Source organism: Meriones unguiculatus, chromosome 8 (assembly GCF_030254825.1).
Source record: "Meriones unguiculatus strain TT.TT164.6M chromosome 8, Bangor_MerUng_6.1, whole genome shotgun sequence".
NCBI lineage: Eukaryota > Metazoa > Chordata > Mammalia > Rodentia > Muridae > Meriones > Meriones unguiculatus.
Window position 1 is genome coordinate 7138987 of NC_083356.1, and position 27608 is coordinate 7166594.

The 27608-nt window shown below is 46.0% G+C and overlaps 1 protein-coding gene across 2 annotated transcripts in view; it reads right to left on the reverse strand.

The window, feature by feature from the left end:
• Ano6 (anoctamin 6) overlaps positions 1-10126 on the reverse strand; it is a 162244-nt gene extending 152118 nt beyond the window's left edge. For both annotated transcript variants that reach the window (XM_060388748.1, XM_060388747.1), the window contains exon 1: positions 9904-10126. In XM_060388748.1, coding sequence (XP_060244731.1) covers positions 9904-9976 — 73 coding nt within the window. In that variant the 5' untranslated portion in view covers positions 9977-10126. The remainder of the gene's footprint in view (positions 1-9903) is intronic.
• Between the last annotated feature and the right edge of the window lie 17482 nt (positions 10127-27608).

Here is a 27608-nt window from a genome sequence, read left to right on the forward strand (position 1 = left end):
CTCCCCTCTTCCTTCCGCATTGCTCTCCCTCACCTGAAGGGGATGCAATCTCTTAGCTTTCCTCTGGTGCTCTTGGAGGGGCAGTCCACACTGAGCAAATTGCCCCCAGCTTCTCGGTACACAAAATGAGAAAACGCTGTCTCTTAAACCTAGCCTGCAAATGACAAAGAGCTTTCACCTTTGTTATCATTAAATTCAAAAGAATGAAACACTATTCAGTGAACAGAAAATGCTAAGGCTCACGGGCAATTAAACATTTTGGACTTCTTCCTTTTAAATTCACCTCCCAATCAGTCAGAGAAGCTTCTTTGTGCAGTGGACAACAGCCAGTGCAGACTCAGAACTGGGCCAGGTCAGCAAGTGCCTGAGTGCTCAGCCTTCGATGGAATATCTAAATCAACCCCTGAACCACAGGCTCAGGAAGCATCAAGGAAGCATGGATGGAAAGAATGTAGCCTGGAGGTGGGGAAGTGAGGAGGAATGTTGTAAATGGCACAGCCATTACAGGCGTGAACTTAAGGTTATAATTACCTGCATAAGACCTGTTAAGGATCAAGTCAGCCAAAATTCTACCGTGGATGGGGAGGGGCTCACAGGGTCCAAGCTAGAGGAGAAGGCGGTAACTTTTCTTTAGGGGTGTGGTGACTGATAGGTTGCCTGTGCTCCTGTAGATGACTGTTTCTATTCAGACAATCGGCCTCAGTGGGTTATTTAATGGGGGTGGGGAAGACCACATGGAAAGGGAACATGCACTGAAAGGGGGCACGTGAAGTGATTCCAGGGCAAGTTGTGTGGAGTACAATCAAAATACACTTTGTACGCACGTGTGGCCTTATTTCTTAGAGATTTTTTAGAATAAAGGCTATTACACTATGTCCTCAGATCTTTATTACTAAAATTGTGTCAAGGTGATGCAACCCTGTTATGAAATGCATCTGCTACCACAAAGCCTTACCTGATTTTTAAAGCCCAGTCACTCACACTTCTTCATATTTTAGTTGCTTTATAATGACTATGATGGACTGACCTATGGGCCAAGAGCATGCCCAAGGGCCAGTCTCTACCCAAAGGCCTACCTGTCCAGTCATATGTCAGCTCTTTCGTAGTCAGTTTCTTTCTCTTATTTGTTCATCAGGAACTATGCATTAAGTCCACCCGGGCCACAGTCCTCAAGACAGTAATAGCGAGAAAAGAGAAATACAAAGTGACAATGGCATGTGGAAGTAGAAGTCACTGGCTCAGGGAAAAGGAACGAACGTCTGCAGATGATCCAAGAGGTAACCCTGGGTTAAGACTTAGCTGAAAACAGCGACAGGAAGCTTTAGCAGCATCGGTTTACAACTGTGGAGGACTCGGTTCAGCAGGTACCAGAACCCTGCATCCCCATACCCCACGTCACAGCCTCATCTTACAGAGGAACTCCATGTTGATCCCTCAGGGTCACGGGGCCGGTGCATGTCTGAACGGGATTGTGAACCCGCATGCTCTCCATCTTTGTGCGGAGCCAGGCTAAGGCATCCAAAGAAATATGGAGGCAGACAATGTGAGACTCTAACAAAAACGATCAACGACTGAGAAGGGCAAGCAGCTGACCTGAGATGAAAAAGCAGAGAAACAACCAACCCAGGAATCGTTTTTTCCACATCACAGGCGGCCAAAATACAGACCCCAGGCCAGCACAGGGCTACTGGCCTGCATCAAAGCTAGCCAAAGCTTGGCAGGATTGTCAAGCCACACCACTGACCAAAGAAAAGTGGGGTTATCACTAAACAGACGGCAGAAATAGTCTTTCCACACAGGGCAGCGCCATCCTTTCTCTTCCGCCTTCAGAGTAAGTCCCTGCCGGGTAGCCCAGGGTTTCCCTTCAGATCCAGACCTTTGGCTGACCTGGTCTATACTTGTAAGGATTCAGAAGTGATGAGGATTTCTCCAGTCCACAGCCTGGTCCCTCCTCCCCTCCAGATCCATATAGATTATCCATATAGACAACCCTGGAAGTCTGTGCACAGAGGAAAATGTAGCTGAGAAGGTCAAGATGCAGATATTCTTGAATTCTATAAGATGTCTGGAGACAAGAAGACTGAAACGGAACAAGCTGAGTTACTGGAAAGTTTGAAAGTGTTTTAAACATCAGGTTGCCCTTCTCTCTTCTCAGGAGGTTCCTGCTTTGCTGCCCTCTGTAAAACACTGAACTCAATTCTGTATTTCCAGCATTAAGAGTGGGTCATACAGAGCTCCTCTCAGTAAGAACCTCACCAGCTGTCATCCTCTGCTCTTTCCCTTGACGTGTTCCAAGGGCTAATTTATAATGAAAGCTAGCCATTGACCTACTGAAGGTATTACTGCCCTGAAGAAACACCATGAGACCACGGCTACTTTTATCAAAGAAAACATTTAATTGAGGCTGGCTTACAGGTTCAGAAGTTTTATCCCTTATCATCACGGTGGGAAGCAAGGAGGGCATGCAGGCACACACGGTGATAGAGAGGTAGCTGAGAGTTCTACATATAATGAGAGAGACATTGGGCCTGGCTTGAGCCTCTGAAACCCCAAAGCCTGCCCCCAGTGACACACTTCCTCCGAGAAGGCCACACCTACACCAGCAAAGCCACACCTCCTTAACAGTGCCACTGCCTATAGGCTAATGGGGGACATTTCCATTCAAACAACCACAGTCACCCAACTGAGTGTCTCCTTCCTCAGTGACTATGCAGGTTTGTACACACTTCAGCAAAGCCCGTTTGACAGCCACCAGGGCAGGACATGTACCTCAGAGACTACCGATGGGGCTATAATCTCCACATCTCATCAGTCATGTATTAAGGAACCTACTATGCGTTAACCCTTACAGCCTTTAGCTAAGGTTCCCTAAAAAGAATGACTGTTCATGCTTCCCAGTGTTTAGAACACTTTATCAGCCTAACTGTGAAAATACAGGGGGAAAAAAAAACCACAATATTTATCTCTGCAGAAACAGTTGGCTATTACTCCTTAACTTACTTTTAAACACCCAGTGCTGTAGAACAGGCACTGTTGTGACTACCCTCAGACAGATCATCACTAAAGTCCTGGATATATAACAAGATACAACACACACATGCAACTGTGGTTCAGAGGAAACCGTCTAGGAGTGTCAGAAGTTAAGAGTAGAAGGTCCCATGATGAAGGAAGGAAAGAAGGAAGGAAGGGAGGGAGGGAGGGAGGGAGGGAGGGAGGGAGGGAGGGAGGAAGGATGCTGACACTATGACAAGAGACTGCGGCCTTAGTGAGCACCATGGTGCCTGATGTGTAGTTTCTGGTGAATGGATGAATAAGTAAGAGAGAGAACGGTACTAATTACTGAAAAGCAGGTGTGTGTGTGTGTGTGTGTGTGTGTGTGCACGCATGCGTGCTCTAAAAACATCATCCAACATCTTCCCTGACTGAAGAGACAGGCTCTGACAGCTAAGAAACTGTCTCAGGTGACGGGTTCTAGGTACGAGCAGATACAAACTCAGATGTCACTCAAGACTGTTTCCCTCCTTCCCCGCTCAGCAAAAGAGGGCAGCAGGTATCTTCATGGGCCCCCTTTTCTTCCATAAAATTTCTTTCAGTCCTCTGTAAGAATTGCCTTTGGCCCGAAGAAAGCAAAAGACTCTTAAAAATCTACCTTCTTCTTAAGCAGCATCAAAAGCCACTAAACTTACACCCATTTCTTTTACATATTACTGAGAAATACTGGCTTTTTTTTTCTTTTATCCAGAAATTGTAGGTTGTTTTTTTACACAACTGCTACACTCAGAACCTGCTTCATAAGTCACAGAACGAAATAAATGATTCAAATGAACGCAACTATTTCAAATCATTGCATAAATGAGAGTGAAATCTTAAAGGCAATAAGGTTCTAATTGCTTTGAAAATTAAAAACTGTTTTTTTTTCTTTTGTATAGTGCTTCTCAAAAAAACAACACAAATTAGAAAAAAATGTTTAAGGCTGTGTCTATGTGAAGACAGCACAAGAAAAACTCGGTTATCATTTGGAGAGTACAAAGCCAAATATTATTTTTTTTCTAATATCTAGCTACAATGTTTGGAGAGATCATAAAATTTCAATTATGTAAACAGAGCCTTGGTTTCTACCAAACAAGCTTTATAAATAAGCCTCTAATTTGCATAATTGTACTTTCTAAAAGAACATCTATTTATGACTTTGACCCAACGGTAAAGTTCTGTCAAAGTTAAAAGAAATATTACAGAAAACAGGACTTTAAAAGACCGATACTCTTTCCCCCAATCTTAAGTTTTTTTATATTTTAAAAAGATGTGGCAAATTGTAGAGTTTCAATGCCCTAGAATAAAAGTATTAAACATGAAAGAAGCAACATCTGACTCGACAAAAGAATATCTTTTCTTTTCTTAGTCTTCTTGGCTGCTGAATAACTTCCCGAAGCAAGATCTGTCAACTGGCATTCAAAAGTGTAGCCAGGGCACCCATAAATACAGAGGCAGAGAAAGCTGTCATTAACCCTGCAACTTGCTGTCGCTCTCTCTGCATGTTCCATTGGGTGCTTTGGCTGAACGTCTCTGCACAGCTCTTGGCCCACATCCAACAGCCTCTACTGATGATATATTCATCTAATGCTCTTCAAACTGGCTGTTTCTCAGCGTGGATGCCAATGAGTTTTAGCTACAAGGCTGAAAAGACAAAGCTAAGCAGGAGCAAAAAGGAATCATAATAATGACGTGGCCAGCAGTGTAGCTCAGTGGTGGAGCCCTTGCCTGGCATGCGAGAGGCCAGGGATCCCTAATAATGGAGATATAAGTGTAACACAACAACGTGGGTTCTAGAACTCCCACACTCTCGGTCTTAAAATTCAGGAACTGGTCCAGAAGCACATTGCCTTGGTTGAAGGTAATTAGAGGTGTCTCTTTGTTCTAAACAAGGCTGTTTTCAAGCAGATCCAGGCCAGAACACACACTAAGGTGGATCAGGCAGCTTAAATTATGTGGCGTGAAAGCCTAAAGTCCTATAGCAAATGCTTTGCTAAACACCTACTGTGTGAAAGGCAACGTGATGAGCAGCACAAAGCATCTCCCAGTAAGACTACAGCTTTTGGTCAAGATGTCCTGTTAACAGAAAAGAGTGTTGACTGCAGGGCGGCTTTTATCAAAACACACTCATTTCAATCTTGCTTGCCTCAAATACCACCTTCAGAGTTCAATGCCATCCTTTACCTCAGGCGTGGATTACACGATTCTTAATAATACGGTGTTATCTCCCACAAATGTCTCCCACAAGTATGGATAAAATCATATCTTGAAGGTAAATGTCTGTAGGAGTGTTTGATCTAAATTTCTTGGCTTCTAAAGGGGGGGGAGGAGAGTGAGGAAGCAGCAGCATATGCCACTGTGGCCAACCTGCCCCTACACAAACTCTTTCAGAGTAATTCTCTTAGAGTTCATTTGTCACACGCAGAACAGCAGGTTGCCAGAGAGTTGAGTGACACGAGGGGACCTTTCGGGAAGCTGCTATTTGGCTCGAAATTTAGAATGCGGACAGCAAGTGGTGACAGGCTATGGAACTGAGCGACACTAGACTGAAAGGGAAAAAAACTTGGATCACAGTTTGTTTGTTTGTTTGTTTGTTTTTAACTATCATCCTCTTGTTAAAAACTACGTACACACACACGTGTGTGTATACATGCACACATATGAACACATCATAGCATGTAAGATGAGGGCAGTAGTACTGCATTCATTTGGGGTTAAACCATTGTGCCTTTAGGAACCATAACTCTATCATCTGTCTTCTCTGCCCTCCCAGCTGGCTTCGCCACCCTCACCTCTCTACAGCTAGGTCAGCACAGTCTAATGTTTTCCTCCTTGGTACCATTCCGTACCAGGATATCTCCTGACACACCCATTGATTACAGCACTAGTAATTGATTACTTCCATAAGGCGTGTATCGAAGCAGAATAAAAGAGTATGTATTCTTCAGCTAGATAACGCAGAAGAGATTTGTACAGAGCCATAAAACCGCTAGGCATTATGTTAAACTGTTTCAAGAGTGAGTCATTCAGGTGTAGTGCCTCAGACCTGTAATCCTAACACTCAAGAGGCAGAGGCAGGAGTATCAGACGTCCAGAGCCAGCCTCAGCTGTCTACAGAGCCCAAAGACAGCCTGGCTATAAAAAGACTGTCTCCAAAATCATAAAATAAGTAAACAAATAAGAAATTATATATAAATATATAACATATAGTATAAAATATATAACGGAATGTTACATATAATATAACACACATACACAGGACTCATTCATTCTTTCAGTAAATAACTCGCTGGCTTCTACATAAGCCTCTAGGGGGCAAGGTTAAAACTCAAAGTCAACTTATATTTTAGAAGAGGGTAAAAAGAGACATATGTTTTTCTTTTAAATTTTTGTTTTACAGATAGGTACATCATTTGAGATATTTTTTATAATCCCTACAAGACTTAAGTGAACTCCACCCAGCACTAAGAAATTTACTCTTCAGTTGTAGAGCTAATAAAGGCAGAGATCATGAACCACAGAGACAAAAAAAGCGAGTTAAGACTGAGTACATGGAACCAAGAAACAAGGAATGTGAGAATGCCCTGGAGGGGTCACTTGGGGCTGGGGTTTCAGCACTATCTATAGGCGTTTGTAACAGGCTTGGAAGGCTGAAGGTCACTGAGAAAGAGAGGGCGTGGGGCTGAAGGCAATGGTCTGAGCCAAAGCAGCCAAGAAAATAATGACGTAGCAGACACTACCACCCACTCCACAGCACCTGTCCTTCCCATCACTCAACCCAAGACTGGAAGTTACACTAGGTATGACAGCTAGAATCCTAAACTCTAGGACACTCTCTTTAATCCTTGGGCCACTGCAGCCACTTCTAAACCAATTCCTGGGAAGGCTTACTGCGCCATCTCCCTCCTCCTCCACTTCCCAGCAGGTTCCACTTCCCAGAATGCTCAGCTTCCCAGGTCCGATCTTTCCATGACACCTTTCTGGGGTTCCTAAGCCACAGATAGGTCAAGACCTTTACAGTGTCTTCTTAGGATAGCCATTCCATGTCCTGCCCACCTGGTGTCTGTGCCCTGGAAACTCTCCTGCCCTTTGCGTACCTGCATGGGCCAGACTTCCCACAGCTTAACCATCTCTTCTGGAAAGTTCTCTCTCATGCCCTCCTATGCATATACTTCAATAAAGCTACCCTTCACAAGGAACTTCTGTTGTTTCAAGGGACCCCATTCCAGGGCAGGGCTGTCTCTTGCCCTAGCCCAACACACTGCCTCCTTCACTTAGCACACAAGGCTTGTACAACTGATATTGATGAGGCCTAACAGACCAGGACTAGATTTGGGGGTGATTAAACCTGAAATGGACTGAGGGACTAGAGATCACAGGAGTACATAAGTCTTCCTAAGACTAAGTACCAGTGAAAAAGAACAAAGTCTGAAGAGGAATGGCTGGGCCATTCATTCCCTCACATGGTCCCCTGTCCATTTCCCAAGTGACATGACAGGCAGTGTGAGAAATCATGGTGTCAACTATCAAAAACAGATGGTAAACCTAAAGCTTCCAACCACCCACCATCTAACCTAACTGGGAAGCCAAACTAACCAATCAGCTCTCCATAGCAAACTCACCATCTGAACCCTTCATTCTTCCTCCTGGCTCCCAGATCTAGAATCCCTTTCCCTTGGCAGAGTTTGAACCACAGACAATGCAAAACATAAAAACATTTTTTAAGCTATTATACAAACTACTAGTGGGGTAAGAAGCACTGAATAAATATATTAATCAAGTGCGTCTACATTTGGCCATAAAAGCTACTGCTGTCATTTTTTTAAGGGGTGAAGGTAGGACACAAGTGCCAACACCCAAACAAAGAGTCTTCCTTCCTATGTGTGGGCCCTGGGGATTGAACTCAGGTCCTCCGGCTTGGTAGCAGATGCCTTTACCAGCAGGGCCGTCTCACCAGTCCTGCTTCTATCGCCTTTTAAATCCAGAAGGGGCGCTCCACTGATTAACAGTGCCAAGGACAGTCCTCTCCAGGGCCACCTCCACTAGGGCATCTCCTGCAGCTGCTGCCTAGACAGGATTTCTGTGGCCGGTTGGTGAAATCCAGAGGGCAAATTTAAAAAAAAAAAATCAAAACACTGGGCCCCATGGGTTCATCTCACCTTTCAGGCATAATTTCTGGTGGCCATGACTTAAGCAAATGAGGAAGTCACCGTGGGAAGTTTACCATTTTCAATTCTCCACGTGGGTTCATCCCACATGCGGCCAGCCTGGCACCTAAGTACCGGACAACAAACTGAATTAATTGCTCATAAAGCTCCCCAGCCCTGTCTCCCAGAAGTCCCAGCTTCACACACGTACGTAGACCATCTCAATGATAGTACCATCTGGTTTCACCTTCACGGCTTGCAGTTAGCATTGGATGGCATCAGGGCCTCATGTCAAAGTAATTTTCCTGCTCTGAATTATAAAGCTAGGAGAAATTTAACAGAAAAGGTCAGTATTGGCTGTGCTTTATACTGCTGAACAACTATCACTGGAGGGGCAAGTACCGAAGAAGTATATTAACCAAGAGCTTTAACACTTCAAGAATGGAGGCAGAGGTTTCAGTTACCGTCTTCACCAGTGCCTCCTCTCCCACAGCTGGAAATTAGTTACTTTATAACAGTCTGCAAACCATTGTCAGACTGCTCCCATAACCTTCAAGACGGCTCATCCTTCTATAAGGACATTAAATTTGTAATTCAATCAAGAACAACCAAAAAATTGCCAGTATGGGTTGCCTGACAACCCATAGGTTGCCTGCTATCTACAGTAAAGTATTAACCTAAATGGGGAGAGGGTAGGGCACGGTAAGAGGAGGGAGAAATAAGTTAACTGCATCTGCTGTTTTACTTCATGGAACAAACACGAATTATATTAGGTCACTTAAAGCAAAGGCAGCCTACTGCCAGGGTCTGAAGGCAACCTCTGACGCCCTATCATGTAACAGAGGCTAGCTAGACCAAATGAGATTTTCTTTCTAAACTGAAATCTGATGGCGCCAAGCGTTTGCGCTGGGAGCCTCTTGGTTATGTCAATTTCTATTCCGGTTGATCCTCACTTTGACAGACCAGAGTACTTTCCTAAGAAACTAACTGTACTAATGGCGAGTGTAACTTTTTAACGCTCCTCCCACGGCTGGTCACTAAAGTGTAGCATCCCACGTCTTGTTCCCGTGGTGGCCAGGTGAACAGCCTTAACTTGCCCAAGTCTGGTCAATCAGAAACTTGGGCTTAACAGCGTGAGCCGCCAAGGAGGTTAACCTGTGCACACTTTTCTCCACTACTTAAAAAAGGAATACCATTCGCTCTCTCCGTGAATATAAGTGCCTGATAAACCGCTGTCGCCACGAAAGGTCAAGGCTAAATCCTGGCGTGTAATCCTGAAATTCGCCCAGACCAGGGAGTTTCCAAATTCCTTTGATTTAAAAGGTCTGTGAGTAAAACCCGAAAGGAAGGAAAGGCCACACCCAACTCCTAAATTTACTTTGTAAAGTGCTCAGAGGCCGGCCGTGAGAGGGAACCTTTTGACATCCAGGAGGCCTGGTGGCAATGGGTCCGGCGCGCCTGCCCCGCGCCCGGGGCTCCAGCCCTTTTGTCTGTGTCTCTGCGGGGCCGGTGCGGGGCTGCGGGCGGGACAAGCGTGCGGCGCAGCCCGTGGCCTCCGGGAAACCGGGGCAGGTGTGCGGTGGACCCGACAGCAGGGGCCCTCAAAAACACCGCCCGGAGCGGACGCTGGGAAAAAAAACCCGAAGTTGCTTCTGAGCCACGGCTTCTGCGCAGAGACGTCCGCCCCGGATCCCCAGCCCAGCCCAGCCCCGGCCCCGGCACTCACCGATGTCTCCATCCTCATCGTCGTCCTCCTGCAGCTCCATGTTGAGCAGGACGTTCCTAGTCATCATCTGCATGTCTCCCCAAGACCGACGCTCGGCTCCTCTCGGCTGCTCTCGGCTCCGCTCGGTTGGGGCTGCAAGCTCCGCTCAGCCCTCTCGGCGCAGACCGGTCTGCGCTCCGCCCGCGCTCTGCTCCACCAGCCGCTCAGCCAGCGACTGAGCATGCCCAGAGAGACGCCGCCGCTCCCGCCCCAGATCAAACCGCCCCGTGTTCGGGGAGCCCGGGAGGAAGTCGGGGTGGGGGTGGGGGGAGGGGAGTGGCTGGGTGCGCCGGGCTGCGTCTGCGGAACGCGCCGTAGCCGCACGGGCGGGCCAGCCCCGAGGGGCTCGCGAGGGCCCTTGAAACTACGCGGCAGAAGGGCGAGACGACCGGAGGTGCCGGATCAGTGTCGGGGAAACTACACGTGCGCACGGAGAGCCGTCCGTCCCCGCCCGAGGGAGCACCCGGGGGGCGAGTGGTTGCGGGGTGCAGCGGTCGCAAATCAGACCTCAAAGCCCCGGGACTAGGCCAAACACGTCACAGCTGAGTGTAAACTTGAATAAGGCAGTGTGGGGAAACTACAGTACCAGGAAGAACAAAGAAATGAAATGGAGCAGAGAGGGAAGGAATGCCTCCCTGGAAACCGAAGGACGCTGGGGCGTAGCAAAAGGCAGGGAAGCAGTTAGAACTGCAGAGCCCATAGCTGCCTGTCTGCCCAGCTGCTGCCAAAGACGCAGTGCCGGGTGCTGCTCACTCACTGTCTAAGCCCTTGCTTTCTGAGCCCATTTCTATGACATGGTCCAGCACTGCTCAAAGACGCTAAAAATCACCATGTATTTTATTCTTTCATTACTCTTATTCCTCTTTCCCATCTCAGATGCTGGGAGTCTAGTCCAGCGCCCCTAGTATGCCGGAGGGGGGGTGCTCTACACCGACCTACACTCCGAAACCCTCATACAGTTATTTTTAGTGTTCTCATGTGAAGGGAAAAAAGAAAAACATCGCGGTCAATATTAATGAAGGGATTTAACCGCGAATATGCACTAAAAGACAGTTCCAGTTACGGGAAATGCTATCCATGCCTTTTAGGGTCCAGTTTTAGTGAAGAAAACCGAAAAGTGACTGCGGAACTCTGGAGATGTTGAGAAGGCAAGGAGACTCGCAAGAGAGGGAGGGGAGGTGGGAGAGAGGGAAAGAGCCAGTGGGCCATGACCAACCTGTAATGCCATCCATCTATGGCCTCTAATGCCATCTGTGACTTGTAATGCCAGCTATGGCTGTAACCCCAGCACCCCAGAGGCAGAAGCAGAAGACGATGAAGCGAGACTGGTCTTCAGGACCGGGGGAACCGCTGAGAGCGAGCAGAAGGGATGCCTTTAGCGAACTCGCAGTTCCAGAGGTGTTCGGGTTACAGGAAGTTTCCAGGGTGTTCTCTCAGCTTTCCATTGTGCTTTTCATGCCCTGCGCCGGTTCTAACCCTAGCTGTCACCACGGCTCCACTCGGACACCAGACCAGGGAACATCTTGTCTGTGGCCTGTGCTAGAAGCACTTCATAAAAGGCCTCTAGAGGGGTTTCCGTACCACTTCTTCCAACCCTCGGGTCTCCTCTCTGACCTGCCACACTTTTCGGGAAATGTTCTCACCTAAGACTTCGCTCAGAGTTAACCCATATACCTGGACAGTTCTTGGCTTTGATTCTGAATCAGGTTTCAGTGAGTCGTTTAGGATTCTTAATCAATTTTAGAGACTCCATTTGCTTCTTGCTTGATAATCGGTACACAGAGGCATTGCTGGTCTGTTATGTAGCTCTGACTGTCGCCACGGGAAATCGAATTACCTGCTTAGGCCAGCTGCGAGTCTATTATTAGTCCACCTCATTTGGTCCATTAACGCATTTCCTACAGTTCTTTCCATGCACTGTGTGGGTTTTTTTCCCCCAATTGATCAATGTATGCTGTAAAATGAATTCACGTAATAGCCCTGTATAGCAGCCACACCCTTGCTCCTAGAAAATTGGCTGTATGATGCGTAGTTTGTGGGAGAAAATGTTCCTGGCATTCTGTGGCCAGGGCATTTGTATTTGCAAAGCTTTTCCAAGTCAGGGTCACAGACCAAATGCTTTCTCCCTCATTTGTCTTGAGCCAGAAAGATGCTTTCTCTGCCCAGCCTGTGAATGACGGTACTCTGTCGGATTCAGTCTTCAGCCTCTTCTTCCCTGTGGAACTGATGCTGCTCCACAATTTTAAGTACTGTCACAAGAAAGGAGAGTTCTGTGGGCATTCCACAGTGTACTCACCCAGGCCCCTATATTCCAAAGCTCCTGAAGGTCTTATAGTCCTACAGTTGCCATCTGTTTTGTTTGTTCATTCATTGTTGTTGTTGTTGTTGTTTTGGTTTTTTTGAGACAGGGTTTCTCTGTTTAGCCCTGGCTGTCCTGGAACTCACTCTGTAGACCACACTGGCCTGGAACTCAGAGATCCACCTGCCTCTACCTGCCCAGAGCTAGAATTAAAGGTATGCAAACTCCCACTCGCCACTGCCTGCCTGGCAATCTTAAAATTGTTAATAACACTGTCTTTGAAATTGTGTTTTGTCAATGAGGTAAGATGGGACAATGCCTCCATTCGTGTGCAATCCCTCTCCTTATCATTTCTCCATCTCTGTGAAATGGGCTCTCAGCTGTTAGCTGCTATGTTCCTTGTTCTCAGCTCTGCCAGGTCCCCTGAGCATACCTACTTGAGACACCATAGAAGTCAGGGCACAGGATAGGAGTCAGGGTCATGGTGAGGCATGGTGGCAGCTGTCCCTGGCCTGGACTGCCAGTACCTCAGTCTAAAGAGTAAAGAATGTCTCACTCATGCTCAGGCACAGAGGTTGCCATCTCAGTCCTGTGGGTTGTAGTGAAAAGCCACAGAGAGATGTACCTGCCTTGACTTCTGCCCCTTGCCAAAGCATAGTTTGTCAGAGAAGCAAGGGATAGTTGGAGACTCCAAAGATCTTGGGCCTTACTCAAGTGCAGAGCCTGAGGGGACCAGAAGAGGGCGTCAGGCCCCTTGGACCTGCAGTTAGGAGCAGCCAGTCATGCAGTGCTGTGTCTTAGCCATTTAGCCATCTCTCCAGCACCCTTAAATTTTTGTCTTGTAGATCTTGTGTGACTTTTTCTGGAGAGGCATTTGCAAATGTCTCCTTAACTCAGATAAAGAACCAAGTAACAGCCCCCCCCCCCAATCCAATATGGTTAACCAGTGAGTGTATTCGAGTTACAGGAGCCCTGAAAAGCTCATCCCAGGGGAGGCATCCCTAGAGCTCTGCTTCCTCGACACATGCAGTTCAGCAGATCAGAATTTCCTTCAAGCAGCTCACCTGGGAAATCTCTTCAAGCTACAAAGATTACTGTTTGTATGTCCTTGCGGGTGGGACTTTGAAATCTTTTAAGTTTTAAGGAATTTGCTGAGGCTTAAGAGGCCTACTTCCTGACTTTCAAGGAATCTCTCTCCAGGAAGTGATGATTTGGGTGTACTGACCCCTGAAAGTTGTGTAGCTGGAACTATCTACTTGCAATCCAGATCCTGGAGGTATATTTGCCTACACTACTGGACATTTCTTGCACCTTTCTTTTTTAATTTAATTTTATTTTATTAATTACACTTTATTCACTTTGTATCCCCCCCATAAGCCCCTCCCTCCCCTCTCGATCCCACCCTCCCTCCCCCTTCTTCACCCATGCCCCTCCCCAAGTCCACTGATAAGGGAGGTCCTCCTCTCCTTCCTTCTGATCTTAGTCTATCAGATCACATCAGGAATGACTGCATTGTCATCTTCTGTGGCCTGGTAAGGCTGCTCCCCCCTCGGGGAGGTGATCAAAGAGCAGGCCAATCAGATTATGTCAGAGACAGTCTCTCTTCCCATTATTATGTAACCCACTTGGGGAACCCTTCTCCACTGCTGGTGGGAATGTAAACTTGTACAACCACTCTGGAAATCAATCTGGCACTTTCTCAGACAACTAGGAATAGCATTTCCTCAAGATCCAGCCATACCACTCCTAGGCATATATCCAAAAGAGGCTCAAGTTCACAATAAGGACATTTGCTCAACCATGTTTGCAGCAGCTTTATTTGTAATAGCCAGAAACTGGAAACAACCCAGATGCCCCTCAACTGAAGAATGGATGCAGAAATTGTGGTACATCTACACAATGAAGTATTACTCTGCAATGAAAAATAAGGAAATCATGAAATTTGCAGGTAAATGGTGGGACCTGGATAGGATCATCCTGAGTGAGCTGTCCCAGAAGCAGAAAGACACACACAGTATATACTCACTCATATAGACATATAACATAGGATAAACTTACTAAAATCTGTACATCTAAAGAAACTAATCAAGAGAGAGGACCCTGACTAAAATGCTCAATCCCCATCCCAAAAGGCAAAGATGATGGACATCAGAAGAAGAAGAAAACAGGAAACAAGCTAGGAACCTGCCACAGAGCCTCTGAAAGGCTCTGCCCTGCAGACTATCTTTCACCTTTCTTACACAGTTGAAATTCAGCGTGCTCAACCTAAGTTTATCATCTCTGCCCCAAACTGCACAAACCAAGGAATGACACAAGCTCCTCAAAGAAACTAATACTCTTAAGACTGACAGACAGACATCAGCTCCGTAAAGCAGGGTTATTTTGAGTCCTGCTTCTCGCTAGCTACCTTAGCCAGCCCATTGCTAAATCCTGCTGTGCCCGCTTCCTGGCTACTACAGACAGAGCCTGCCTTATCTAGGGCGCCATTATGTGGAAGACCTAGAGAGCCTGAGAAAGCTGCTACTATCTGAAGGGCCAGTTCTCTGCAGAAAGGAAAGTTAATGCAGATGTTCCCAGATGTCACAAAGGGCATGTGGCCTATGGGATGGTGAGAAGGTGCCACTGGGAGCAGCACTAAATGCACACTGGCTCAGCTCCTGCTTCTTCCAAAGGTACCAGAACTGTTACTGATAACGTGGAAGGGAGCCACTTCTTGAGAGGGATAAAAGCAAGAATTTTGGTATCACCTTAAGCAGTCCTGTAATGGAAGGAAATTTCCACAAGACTCCATGTACTGCTCAAGGAGGCAGCTCCTCTTGTCTGTCCAGAGATCACTGGAAAGAGAAAGAACTCAGGGCATTAAGAGATCCCTTAGAGCAGCCTGTGGTGATGTTCTCCAGAGGCTTTCAGGCCAGCTGGGACTACTCAGTGAAATATCATTTATCCAGGCACGCTGTGTGTGTGTGTGTGTGTGTGTGTGTGTGTGTGTGTGTGTGTGTGTTACTAGACAAGGCACAGTGCCTTATTTTTCACTGTGCTCATCCTAAGTACTGTGATCTATGGGTCTTATTCTTGTAACTCCAGTTACACCTCCAGTTTTTTCTCTGCCTATGTCAGGCTGACCTTTTTAAATTCTACAGTGGCCACGTACATGTAGGAGGATCATTTGAGCCCGAGAGTTTCGTCAGCCCAGGAAACATAGCAAGATCTGGCTTCAGTCAATCAGTAATTCTTCGCAGAATCAAAACCGAGCCGTGTCCTCAGGGTTTACCCACGTCACGTTGGCTGACATGACATTTCCATCTTTTTAAAGGTTAACGATCTCACTGTGTATATGTCACATCTTCCGGTTACCTGTTTGTTCAGGGCGTTCTTTGTTTCTTAAGATAGGGATCTCACCAGATGACCCAGGTTGGACTTGAACTGTGCAGTGCAGACTGGCCTCTAATTCTGGGTTCCCCTGCCCCCACCTCAGGACATCTGGGATTGCAGACATGTGGTTCCACACGTGGCTTTTGACTTGCTAGCTCCACTTCTCTGACTAGTGCCGAATGTACGTGTGAGAGCAGGTCCTCTCTGGCGCAGATTCCATCTGATTTCTGGGTCATGTGATAGTCTTAATTTTTGGAGGAGCCTCCAAGCTGTTCTCCACAGTGGCATTACTAATTTACATTTCAAACAGTAGAGGTTTTATTTTCTCCATCCTTGGAAATCCTTTCTTTTTGTCCTTTTTTTTTTTTTTTTAATAGTAGTCATTCTAGATGTGAGCATGTTTTAATTTGCCTTTTTTTTTTTTAATGGTTAGTTTGTCGTGTTCAGATTTTTTCATTTGGTAAATGTCTTTCTTTTGGTAAATGCCTGTTGAGGTCTTCTGCCTGTTCTCCAGCTTCAGGTCTTACAGTTGAGTCTTTTAACCATTTTGAGTTGATGTTTGTACGTGAGATGAGATGCGGATCTGAATACTGTTTGATTCTTCCTCATATGGACATCCAGCTGTCCCGGTAGCATTTATTTAAACACTACCATGCCCCCTGTGTGTTCACACATCTGTTCAAAACCAGTTGACTCTAAGCATGTAGCTTTACCCCAGAGCTCTCTAACTGCTCTGTTTTAAAGTGTGATCAAGTGATGGCTAAAAATGTGTGGGGAGATCTCTACTCTGTTCCATTGGCCAATGTGTGCTTTGTTTTATTTCCCTCTGTTTTTTTATGATTTTATTTTTATTATTAGTTACATTTTATTAACTCTGTATCCCAGCTGTATCCTGCTCCCTCATTCCCTCCCAATCTCTCCCTCCCTTCCTCATCTCCTCCCTGCCCCTTTCCAAGTCTACTGATAAAGGAGAACCCCCTCCCCTTTCATCTGACCCTGTTTTATCAGGTATCTTCAGGACTGGCTGCAAAGTCCTCCTCTGTGACCTAACAGGACTGCACCTCCCTTGGGGGGTGGGGAGGTCAAAGAGCCTGCCACTGAGTTCCTGTCAGAAATAGTCCCTGTTCGCCTTACTATGGGAAACCAATTGGTTATTGAACTACATCTAAGCAGAGGTTCTAGGTTATACATACATAGTCCTTGGTGGAGTGTCAGTCTCAGAAAAGACCCCTATGCCCAGATATATTTGGACCTTGTGGAGCTCCTATCCTCTCCACGTCATACTAACTTCCCCTTCTTTCATATGATCCCTCTGTTTTTATGTCAGTGTCACTATTTAGTCTCTGCTGGCCCGGAGCGTACTTCATAGCCCAGTGTGGTGGTTTGAATGGGAACTGTCCTCCAGAAGCTCAGGTGTTTGAACACTTGGTCCCCAGATAATTGTGCCCTTTGGAAAGGTGTTAGGTCCTCTAAAGGGTGGAGTTTGCAGCCAGGCAAGGTGGCGCATACCTTTGATCGATCCTAGCACTCAGGGAGAATCGGGTGGATCACTGTGAGTTCCAGGCCACAACCTGGTCTACACAGCTAATCCAGGACAGCCAAGGCTACCCAGAGAAACCCTATCTTGAAAAACCAACCCCCCCCAAAAAAATAAAAAGATGGAGCTTGCTGGAGGACAAACTTCACTGAGGTTATACACTTTGAGAGTGTTATCGATCCCATGTCAGTTGAAGATGTGATCTTTCAGCTTCCTGCCCTGGTTGCCTGCTGGAATTATAGGAAAGGGTCTATGATGCCTTCTTAAATATTCTCTTGATTCACTCTGGAAAGAAAGTGAAAAGGGTGTTCAATAAAAGAATTCTGAGTCAGACATATTTTACTCCAAAGTAAATTAAGCACATGGCCCCTCACAGTCACATGTTAGAGGGCTAAGAACCGGGGTGTCTCCACACCCCCTTTTGAGCCTCCAGTAGCCTTGAGCCCCATCCTGACAGCGTGCATGAAGGAAGGGGTCAGCAGCTTGCCTCTGTCACTGGTCTTCCTGGTGGAGATCCTGGGTGGGACTTCCAATAATCTTTTTCCCATATGCTGTAACAGCCAGATCTCTTCCTGGTACATCGCATTTTTTGTCTCTCTCATGAACTTGCTCTCCTCCCCATTGATGTCACTTGGCACCTTCTATGGCTGTTCCTAGCTGTAGTTCTTAAGAGCGCTTTGCCTCTCCATGGCAGAGGCACCCATCTTTCTGGTATTTATTAAGTCTACCCATCCATCTCTGGGTTGTCTTTACTGGTTCCTCAGCTTACGTATGAAGGGTAAGGAAGTGAATGGCAGATGATGACCATGTTGCTGACCAGGCTGGAGAGCTTGACTCCTGGCAGAGGAAGTTGCAGGCGCTGTGGAAGCTCTTTGTGTTTTCTGTGCAAGCACGGCACCAGGTTCTCAGTCTGAGCTACTGCCTTGCCCAGCAGCCGAGGAGCATTGCCATCCTGGTAAAGTCAGTGCTCTGGCCAGCCTGGGTCCCCACTGCCCTGTAAATGAGTAGCAGGAGGCAGGAGACCTCACTGAAACGAGATCCGAAGAGAACAGGGAGTGGCTTTTGTTGTTTGTTCAAATTATGACTAAGACCAACAAAATAACATAAAAAATAATTACCTCGACGTTTGCATGTGCAGTTTAGAAGCATTACGTGCAATCTCACTGTTGCGCGGTGGATCTCTACAGCTTTTCCCTGCCAAACTGAAACTCTACTACTTGCACAATCTCCCCGACCCTGAACACAACCTTCTGCTTTCTGTTTTGACTACAGAGCGACTTTGAAGCTATTTCAGATAAAACTTCTGTTTTCTCTGGAGAACAGAATGCAAGGTCACTGGCAGGCAGGTGTGACAATGTGAAAGTTAGCACAGAAAGGAGGAATTGGGTATTTGCTTACGAGTCCTAGAGAGGGCACGGCTAGGGAACTATCAAAGGAAAACACCGAACCCTACCTAAGGTCATGAAATTAAAGTGACACCTGTCCGAATGGTCCCGTGTGGGGCTGGATTTGGTGTAGGGATGTTTTCCACCCCCTTGTTTGTGTTAGGGTGGTGTTGGTTTCTGTTATAGGCCAGTCCCAGGTGTGTGTGACAGGCAGGTGAGCAGTTGGCTATAGCTAGGGCTGAGTTTGACCAGATGCACTCAGCAGTTGGAAAGAGGGGAGAGGAATTGGGGGACAAACAAGGGAAGGGCTTTGCTAACATGTCTTGGACTCTCTGAGGCAAAGCAGAGAAGCCAAGCACAAAAAGATCAGTAAGTTATAAATTGGGAAGGTGGAGCTGTGGAATTGCAGGCATCATTTCTTCTTCTCTTTGGTTTCTTACCTTTCACAATTCTCTCTCCCCTCGGTGGCAAGAATGATCCTCCTGGTGTAAAATTCGGTGCCATCACATCTTTCAAGCTCTCAAGGACTCTCGTTGCTGTGGGTGCTGGCTAACCCTTGTCATCGCCTGAGGGTTTGTATGCACTCCCAGCCTCGTTCTCAACACTTCTTCAGCATCTTTAATGCCTTTAGGATCTTTCCCTCCCTGAAGGCTTCACCCTCTGCAGCTCCGCCAGGCCATTTCTGCTTGCATCACTTGTCTGCATCTCTATACTCGGCTTTCACTTACCAGTAGGGTTGAAGCTTAAATTTTGATTCTTTGTAGAGCTTTCCCTGATCCATATGGAATGCCTCTGATACACATTTGCCTAGCAGCCTGCTTTTACTCCATTTAATTTACTTTCCTCATAAAGCTCATTTGATGGTTTGCATATATCTGAACTATCTGTATTTTCTGTTCAGGAAAGGGACCCTATGTAAATAGTTACCCCTAAACATGAAGAAATGAAGAGTGAATTGTTTTGGTTTCTTTTTTGCTTTTATTAGAATGTACTAATTGTACAAACTAATAGATTTCATTATCACATTTCATAGACGTATACAATATACTCTGGTCATCTTCAATCACCTCTTTCTATATCCCATCCCCTTCCCATTCTTCTCTTTCCTCTATCTACAAACCTTCCTTATACTTTCATGCATTCTTATTGTTTCATTAATTATTACTGTGACATACATATATACATATGGATAAATATATAATGCAACCTGTTGAATCCATTTAGCATTGCTTCTTTGAATATGGTCTTAGAGCTGGCCACTAGGATCAGATAACCAGTTAGGAAGCCCATCCCAAGGGAAGGTGGTTCTCCCTTTATTAGCAGTCATTAATTGCTTGTAGTTCTTCATCTAAGGGTAGGGTTCCCCCCCACACACACACAGGAGTCTCATTTAACCAAGGCTGGTCTTAAGCTCACTGTGTAGGCAAGGTAGTCTTAATTTCCTGATCATCCATCCTGTCTCCATATCCTAAGTGCTAGTAACATTACCAGCTTATAGTCCCACACCAGCCTTTTTAAAATTAAAATTATTAGTATGTCATGGATGTTTTTTTAAAAAGGAATTCCATTTTCCCTTTAGAACTTCTTTTCCCTAAGCTTCCAGGATGGCTCACTCATCAGAGTCCCTCCTTGTTTGATGGCTAAGTCTTTAGATTGCTAGCTCTGTACTCTACCTCTTATCATGTATGACCTTAACTTTATTACATTATAAATACTTATTGATATATTATAATACTTATTCAAGTATTCTAATACTTATTCATTCTCACAGTTTTAAAATAGTATCCTCCATATCTGGATGATACACATCTGTATCTAAAACTTGGACACTCCTTAGGTGCTCCATTTTCTCACCCCAACCCTCCACTGCACTTTCCTACTTTATGAAAACAAACTTCTTACCTCTAAAATTTAACCTGAGTTTAACACAACCCCATGTTGTATCTGTGCCAGATGGCCATCATTACTGATAGCCACTCCAATCTGCTCACCAATTTTCCAAACTTGACACAAGCTAAAGTTATCTGAAAGGAGGGACCTCCATTGAGAAAGTAAGATCCTCTGTAGCACTTTCTTAGTTAGTGATTAATGGGGAAAGGCACAGTCCGTTTTGAGTGGGTCTACCCCGGGTCATGGGTTCTATAAGAAATCAGGCTGAGCAGGCCCTGAGGAGAAAGCCAGGAAGCAGCACCCCTCCATGACCTCTGCATCAGCTACTGCCTCCAGATTCCTGCCCTGTATGAGTTCCTGCTCTGGCTTCCCTCTTAATGGACTGTTACCTAGGGTTGTAAGTGAAATAAACCCTTTCCTCCCCAAGTTACTTTGTCACCGTGTTTCCTCACAGCAATGGTAATCCTAACCAGCACTTCACTCCCAGTCGAAGGTGAGATCCTTGCTGTGATGGCCTTGACCATCATAATACAGAGAGAAACAATGGGTGACTTCCCAGGCTGCACCACTCGGAAGAGAAGTTGAGTTTCTCTGCTTGGCTCTCCTGCTCTTTGGGGAGTTGCTTGTTTTAGAAACCAGTCTCTGTGCTGCGACAAACCCCGGACTCTGAGTGGAGCACTCCTGTGTACACATTTAATCTGATGGGCATGGGCAAGCCATTATTCACTGTCACACTTGGAGCTGAGTGGGCTGATTGAGCTGATGCCGGCCCCCAGCTGGGACAGAATCAAACCATCTCTGCTTTCATCTGCTGCAATTCATGGCTCTGGGGAATCCGAAATAAGTAACAGGTGGTTATGCTTTGTGATAATTTGTTGCATAGCTTAGCTACTCTTCTTGTTCTTGTTGCAAACAAACTAAAGAAACTCCAGGAAGGAGGATTTATTTTGGCTCCCAGTTTGAAGCTGTAACACACTGCGTGGCACCTAAAGCAGCTCTAGCTGTGCCATTCCAGCACCCATCTCCTCACTGAGCGCTGCAGTCAGGAAGCAGAAAGAAGAACAAAGCTTTCTGCGCTCATCATTTTTTTTTTTGGGGGGGTCTGGTATGGGATCCCAGCCATGGATGGTGCCACTCGTATTCATAGTCTCTAGAATGCCCTCACAACATGCCCAGAGGTGTGTCTCCTAGGTGATTCCTAATTCAGTCAGGCCGACAGTAAAGACAGACCATCATACGTAGCAGTTAGACGGATGGTGTGATGAAACACCAAGACCCAAGCACCTTGGCAAGGAAAGCGTTTGTTTTTTATTTGTTTTTGTTTTGTTTTGTTTGTTTGTTTCTTAAACTTCCATATCACTGTTCACCATCAAATGCAGTAGGACAGGAACTCAAACAGGGCAGGAACCTGGAGGCAGGAGCTGCTGCAGAGGCCATGGAGGGGTGTTGCTTAACGGCTTGCTTCCCAAGGCTTGCTCAACCTGCTTTCTTATAGAACCCAGGACTACCAGTCCAGGAATGGCACCACCCACAACAGGCTGTGTTCTCCCCCACTGACCACAGGTGGAGAAAATGCCCTACAGCCAGATTTTATGCAGAAATTTTCTCAATCAGCATTTCCTCCTTTCAGACAACTCCAGCTTGTGTCAAGTTGACATAAAACTAGTCAGCACAGCCCTTCATTGGACTGAATCCTTAGGAGCCATCCTTCTTTCATATACATCCAGTCTTTTCCACCAGCTGGTTGTTAGCTGTCTCCTTCAGCCTGGTAAGTGAAACCATAGATGATACGTAGTGTTTGTTTCCTGCAAAGTGGAGCCAGCTCTTTATCAAGAAGCAGATTTGCCATGCTCTCACCCCCCAGCACAGCTTTGGACTGTAGCCCTGCCATGCCACAAGAGTTTTAAAACGAATGATAAACGTGTCTACAAAATAAGGCTTGGGATTTGCAAACAGCCACAAAGTCCGTGGCCCTTCACTCTGGAGCACAGCCACCCTCTTGCCCTGTGTGGATTAGGATGGTTCTCAGAGCCACATTTGACCTGGTTTAGTTTCAGCAGCCATTCTCTGCCATCTTATCTCCTCTACCCTCCAACAGAAAGATGGACAGAGCTTTTGGCAAAGGAAAGAGGCAACATAGCTGTTGCTTCATGAAAGAGTTGTGACTTCAATTCGATTCGCTTTTTTCGTTCCCTTTGGGTGAGGCCAACCTACTGTGTCAGCCACCCCAGTCCTTTATACAGTGGCAAGAACAAAGTGGAGGCTTGAGATTTGTGGCAAAGACTGACAAATTCCAGGAAAAAAAAATGTGCCTTCGCTTGTGATATTTACTTCAATCTGCCAAGTCCACTGTTCAAGCCCTGACCTGGCCCAAATGCACTCATGCTCCCTTATCACTGTGTGTGGTGGTTTGAATGAGGCCCCCTGACCTCCACACAATATTCTTGGGCATTTGCACACACAGTTCCCGGTTGGTGAGGCTGTTTATAGTGGCGGAGGGGTGTAGCTTTGCTGGAGGAAATGTGCTACTGGGGGTGAGGTTTGAGGCTGAAAAGCATCCTGACACGGCCTGCTCTCTGTGCTTCCTGTTGGTGGTTTGAGATGCGAGCTCAGCTGTTCCTGCTGCCATGCCTGCCCGCTGCCACACTTTCCTGCCATAATGGTGATAGACTCTCGTCCCTCCATGTGATGGCTAATCTTGGTTGTCAGCTTGCCTACATCTGGAATCAACGGAAACTCAAGCCACAAGGCACCCGTGAGAGGGATTTCCTTGACTGGATCATTTGAGGTAGGAAGATTCACCCCATATCTGAACCTCGCCTTCTGGGGCAGCCCATATGAAAGGACATGGGAGAAGAGAGCTTTGGCTTTTCTTTGCCTGCTCGTGCCCACTCTTGCTGACACGTCCATCTATCCTGCTTCTGAGGCATCACTTTAGGAGTATTAGCGCCTACTTCTCGGGGATTCCATTGTATACTGAAGACGAGCTGAGCCATCCTTCCTGCTTCGTGGACTGAACTGCTATCAGATTCTTGGCCTTTCTGTCAGGAAACACCATGGTTGGACTAGCTGCTACAGAGCCTGCAAGCCACTCCTTTAATTTCCATGTATATGTACACACACACACATATATATATATATATGGGATTGGAAATCCAACATAAACCCTTCCTTCATTGATGTAAATTTAGGCACAGGAGACTCTTCTCTACATCCAGAGCAGAAAAGAGAAGGAAAACTGACAATGGTTCCAACTGCCTACCCAGAGTAGTATTTACCCTTGTGTTTCATGTTTCAGGAAAAATAAAATAAAATAAAATAAAATAAAATAAAATAAAATAAAATAAAATAAAATAAAAAGCAGGAAATAATAAGAAAAGAAAGTGGCTTTAAACAGAAAGAATACAGACAGAAAAATGAGTTCAATATCCCCCATATAAATCTCAGACCAGATATAAGCTATAGAGCTTAACTTTCACTGTCTGCTCAACTCAGATTTGAAGCAAAACGTGGGCACTGATACGCAGTGCCACGTGGTTCTGGGGGTTTCTAGAGAAGGTGAACAGAGAAAGAAAGATATCCCTCAAACAGGCATGGCACTTTCCCATAGGCTGGGGCTTGGGCTGAATGAAGGGGGCGCAGAAGGCCAGCTGAGTAGCTTCTCTCTTCCTTCTCTTCCTGCTTCTACCTGGGAACACACTCTAACACTCTCTAACTCTCTAACACACACTCATAAGGTAGGGACCCAGTGCCAGGAGCACTGCAAGAATGCATCTCTGCATTTTGTATGGTGACTGCCGATGAGGCAGATTTCTGATGATTCTTGTTCCGCATTAACCCCATCACCACCACCACCACCACCACCACCACCACTGCATACAAAACACGAGGGGTGGACAAGACTCAGTGGCCTTCTGTCTGCAAACCCTCCCCTGCTGCTGGGGAGACGGGCTTCGGGGGGAGGGGGGGAATCTCAAAGATAAGAGCCACCTGGCCAGAAGGATAAGCCCACACTTTTAATTGATTTTCTTTGTTCTGGTTCTCTACAAAGCTGATAACGAGAAAAGCATTGAGAACGCAGGTTTCACTCTGGCTATCTAGATTGCCAGCTTTCAGAAGGGAAGTCAGCTTGAAGACTCAATTTCTGGCTTTTGCTGATGTGACAGGAACCGGGTCTGTTTGCAGTATGCCCTGTCATTGTGCTCAAGCGCATGACAGTAAGCCGAGGCTCCTGAAACTGTGAGTCAAAACAAGCAATTCCTTTCTTTCAGTTGTTTCTGTCAGCTGCTTGGTCACACCTGTGCAAGTGTCACGAATGCACAATATTTGATAAATCACATTTGCAGAAACTGTCTAAGCTTGGGAGCACGTATGTGCATAGACGCGTAAGTGAATAATATTTTATTTGGGGTGAGTGGATCCTGAAAGGAAATATGAAAGGACGGTCAGTTTGCTGGTTGATTTTCTGATTGCTATGCTACAGAACTTCGCCTCAGGTTTTGTTCCCCCCCGCCCCTCCCCCTTTTTTTAAAAAGACATCTGGAGATGGTCTGGATATGTGGAAGGCACAGCTGTTCTGAACCAAAATGGAAAATGGTTAAAACAGGTCATTTTACCCACCTGGACCTTTATAAGCAGCTATACATTTTTGTTTGAAATTTCATTTTATGTGTATGGGTGTTTCCCCCCATGTATGTCAGTGCTCCACGTGTGTGCCTGGTGCACACTAGGAGCCCAAGTCCTCTGAAAGAGCAGCCAGTGTTCTTAACCACCGAACCGTCTCTCTGACCCCTCCTTAGTTTCCTTTTGAAAATACACAAACATCTCCCAATAAATGTGGTCCTTCACACCTAGTCAGTTGTTTCATGTTCAGATAGTTACTAAAACAGTTCCTGGAGTAGATGCTGAGAGGGAAGAGGTGATAGGGATGAAAACCTCCTCCATTAGAAGCCAGTCCTAACCAACTTATTTCCATGAGCCTAGCCTGGCCATTGCAGCAGAGGTGAAGCATGCAGGCTCTGCTGAGAAGCGTTGCCTTATCTCTCTGAGGGTCAGTAGCTCCTGTGTCTCTCTGAGACTTAGGATGTGGATGCAAAGGGCCCTACAAATCAGTCAGAGGAAAAACACAAGGGCCAAGTACGGCTCTCTCTGTGTCACCTACCCAGCCTGGCCATTCATCAGAGAGGCTTTTTAAACAAGTAGTTTGATCCCCCACAGGTAGCTGAGGTTCTTGCTGCATTATACATTAGGGGAAGAGAGTGGGAGGGCTATCTTTAGATGGTTTGTCCCTTCTAAAGGATGAGCAAAAAGAAGGGTGCCCAATGATGTTAGGTTGTAGAGTATATGCAAATTCATAAATTCACAGCGAACGCCTCCCTAACAGGCAGCTCTTCACACAGAGTGCCCAAGTTGGAAACACGAAATCCCCCAGATGTAAATTCACGACACATCTTGGCTGTGCCTCTTATAAACCGAGTCAGCTTGGTCAAGCCAGGTTCTTCCTTTGTTTGGAGGAGAAAAGAGATGCTGGAAACGAAACAGCTAAAGCGATTTACATCAGTGTTCACACACAAAACATGGTACTTAGTCTTCCGTGTGCTGTGCACCTGGGACCCAGAGGTGACCAGGGCATGAACTGGTCCTCAAGGAGCTTAGATTCTGATACTAACTTTTAAGTACCTTTTGCATGTGCTTCTATGTGTTGTGCATTTGATAAGGACTTCCATATGTCAGAAATAATTACAATAGGGGTTTCATCCCTCAGAATTCCTGGCCACTGCCGCCTCTACCTTGAATGGCCCCTGGGTGAGCAGCCATTCTCTCAGTAAGGTAAGAAGAGGCATGATGTGCCTGGAATTGTGTTAAACACCTGTGTTAAAAGTGGGGAGAGGCGCTTGCCAGAGTGAACTTCATCTGATAAATGTGGCAATTTTTTTTGCTTAAATTTCATTCAAAGTGTATTTGGTTTGCCTGAGAATGTAACATCTCTACAAAGTGAAAAATCATAGTATTTAGCTGTTTGACATTTTGTCTCTGTATTTTCTAGACTTGTTGACAACATACATGAAACATGTCTCTCTAAACAGCAGAAAGACAGACAACACAGATGCATCACGTACCCCTTTGGTGACATGCTCTGCCTGATGTGTATATTTTCTTATTCAATCTTCATAGTATGATGGCTTACCTTCATTGATGGCTTATCTGAATTTAGGATCCTCAGGCCTGGGAAAAACTCCTTTTTGCACATCCTGGCAGGTAAACAAAAGCCAGCATTCCCTGCGGGGTTTGAGAAGCTGGTTCCCACTTACAAAAAGGAGTCATTCTCCCACTCTTTAGCAAAAGGGACTTTCTCGGCGCTTCCATTAACGTGTGCCTTTGGTGCCTATCAGCATACTGAGGTCCATGCTAGACCACAGGCTTCCTCCATCTCTACTCACAGACACTTGCTATATACTTCAGAGCCCCACCCCAGCTCACAGGCTCGCTTCCTCCAGGTACCCATTCCCTTACAACCCCAGAGGTGGTTTCTCCTGTCAGCTCTCTCTACTTTCCCAAGAGACAGCCTTGGCAGTCTGGAATAAACTTGAAAGAAACTAAGCTATTTCAGCTTCTTTACTGCACCCCTTGCATTCAAGAACTACCTAGGAAACAAACCTTTGGGTGGAAAGCAATCATGGAGTTTGGCTCTGGGCTAAACACAAAGGAGAAAATGAGCTGAGACCAGCATTCACCATTCTTTGTGTCCTGACTGGGTGGAATGGGAGCCTTCTCTTCTTCCACCACGCCTGCCGTACCACGATGGACGGTGTCCTTCAGAACTGTAAGTCAGACCAAACTCTTTGTTCTTCAGATTGCTGGTATCAGGTATTTTGTCATAGAAAAGAGAAACAAAAAAGTAAGTTGGTATTGAATAGTGGGACCATTGCTATTATAAAGATAACCACGTAGTTCTGAGCCTTCCCAATACTGGCTGCAATCCTTTAACACAGTTCCTCATATTGTGGTGACCCAAACCATGAACTTATTTTCATTGCTGCTTCATGACTGTAATTTTGCTATGGTTATGAATCATGATGTAAATAGCTGTGTTTTCCGATGGTCTTAGGTGACCCCTGTGAAAAGGTTGTCTGACCTCCATAGGAGTCACGACCACCAGGTTGAGAACCACTGCTCTAAGGCC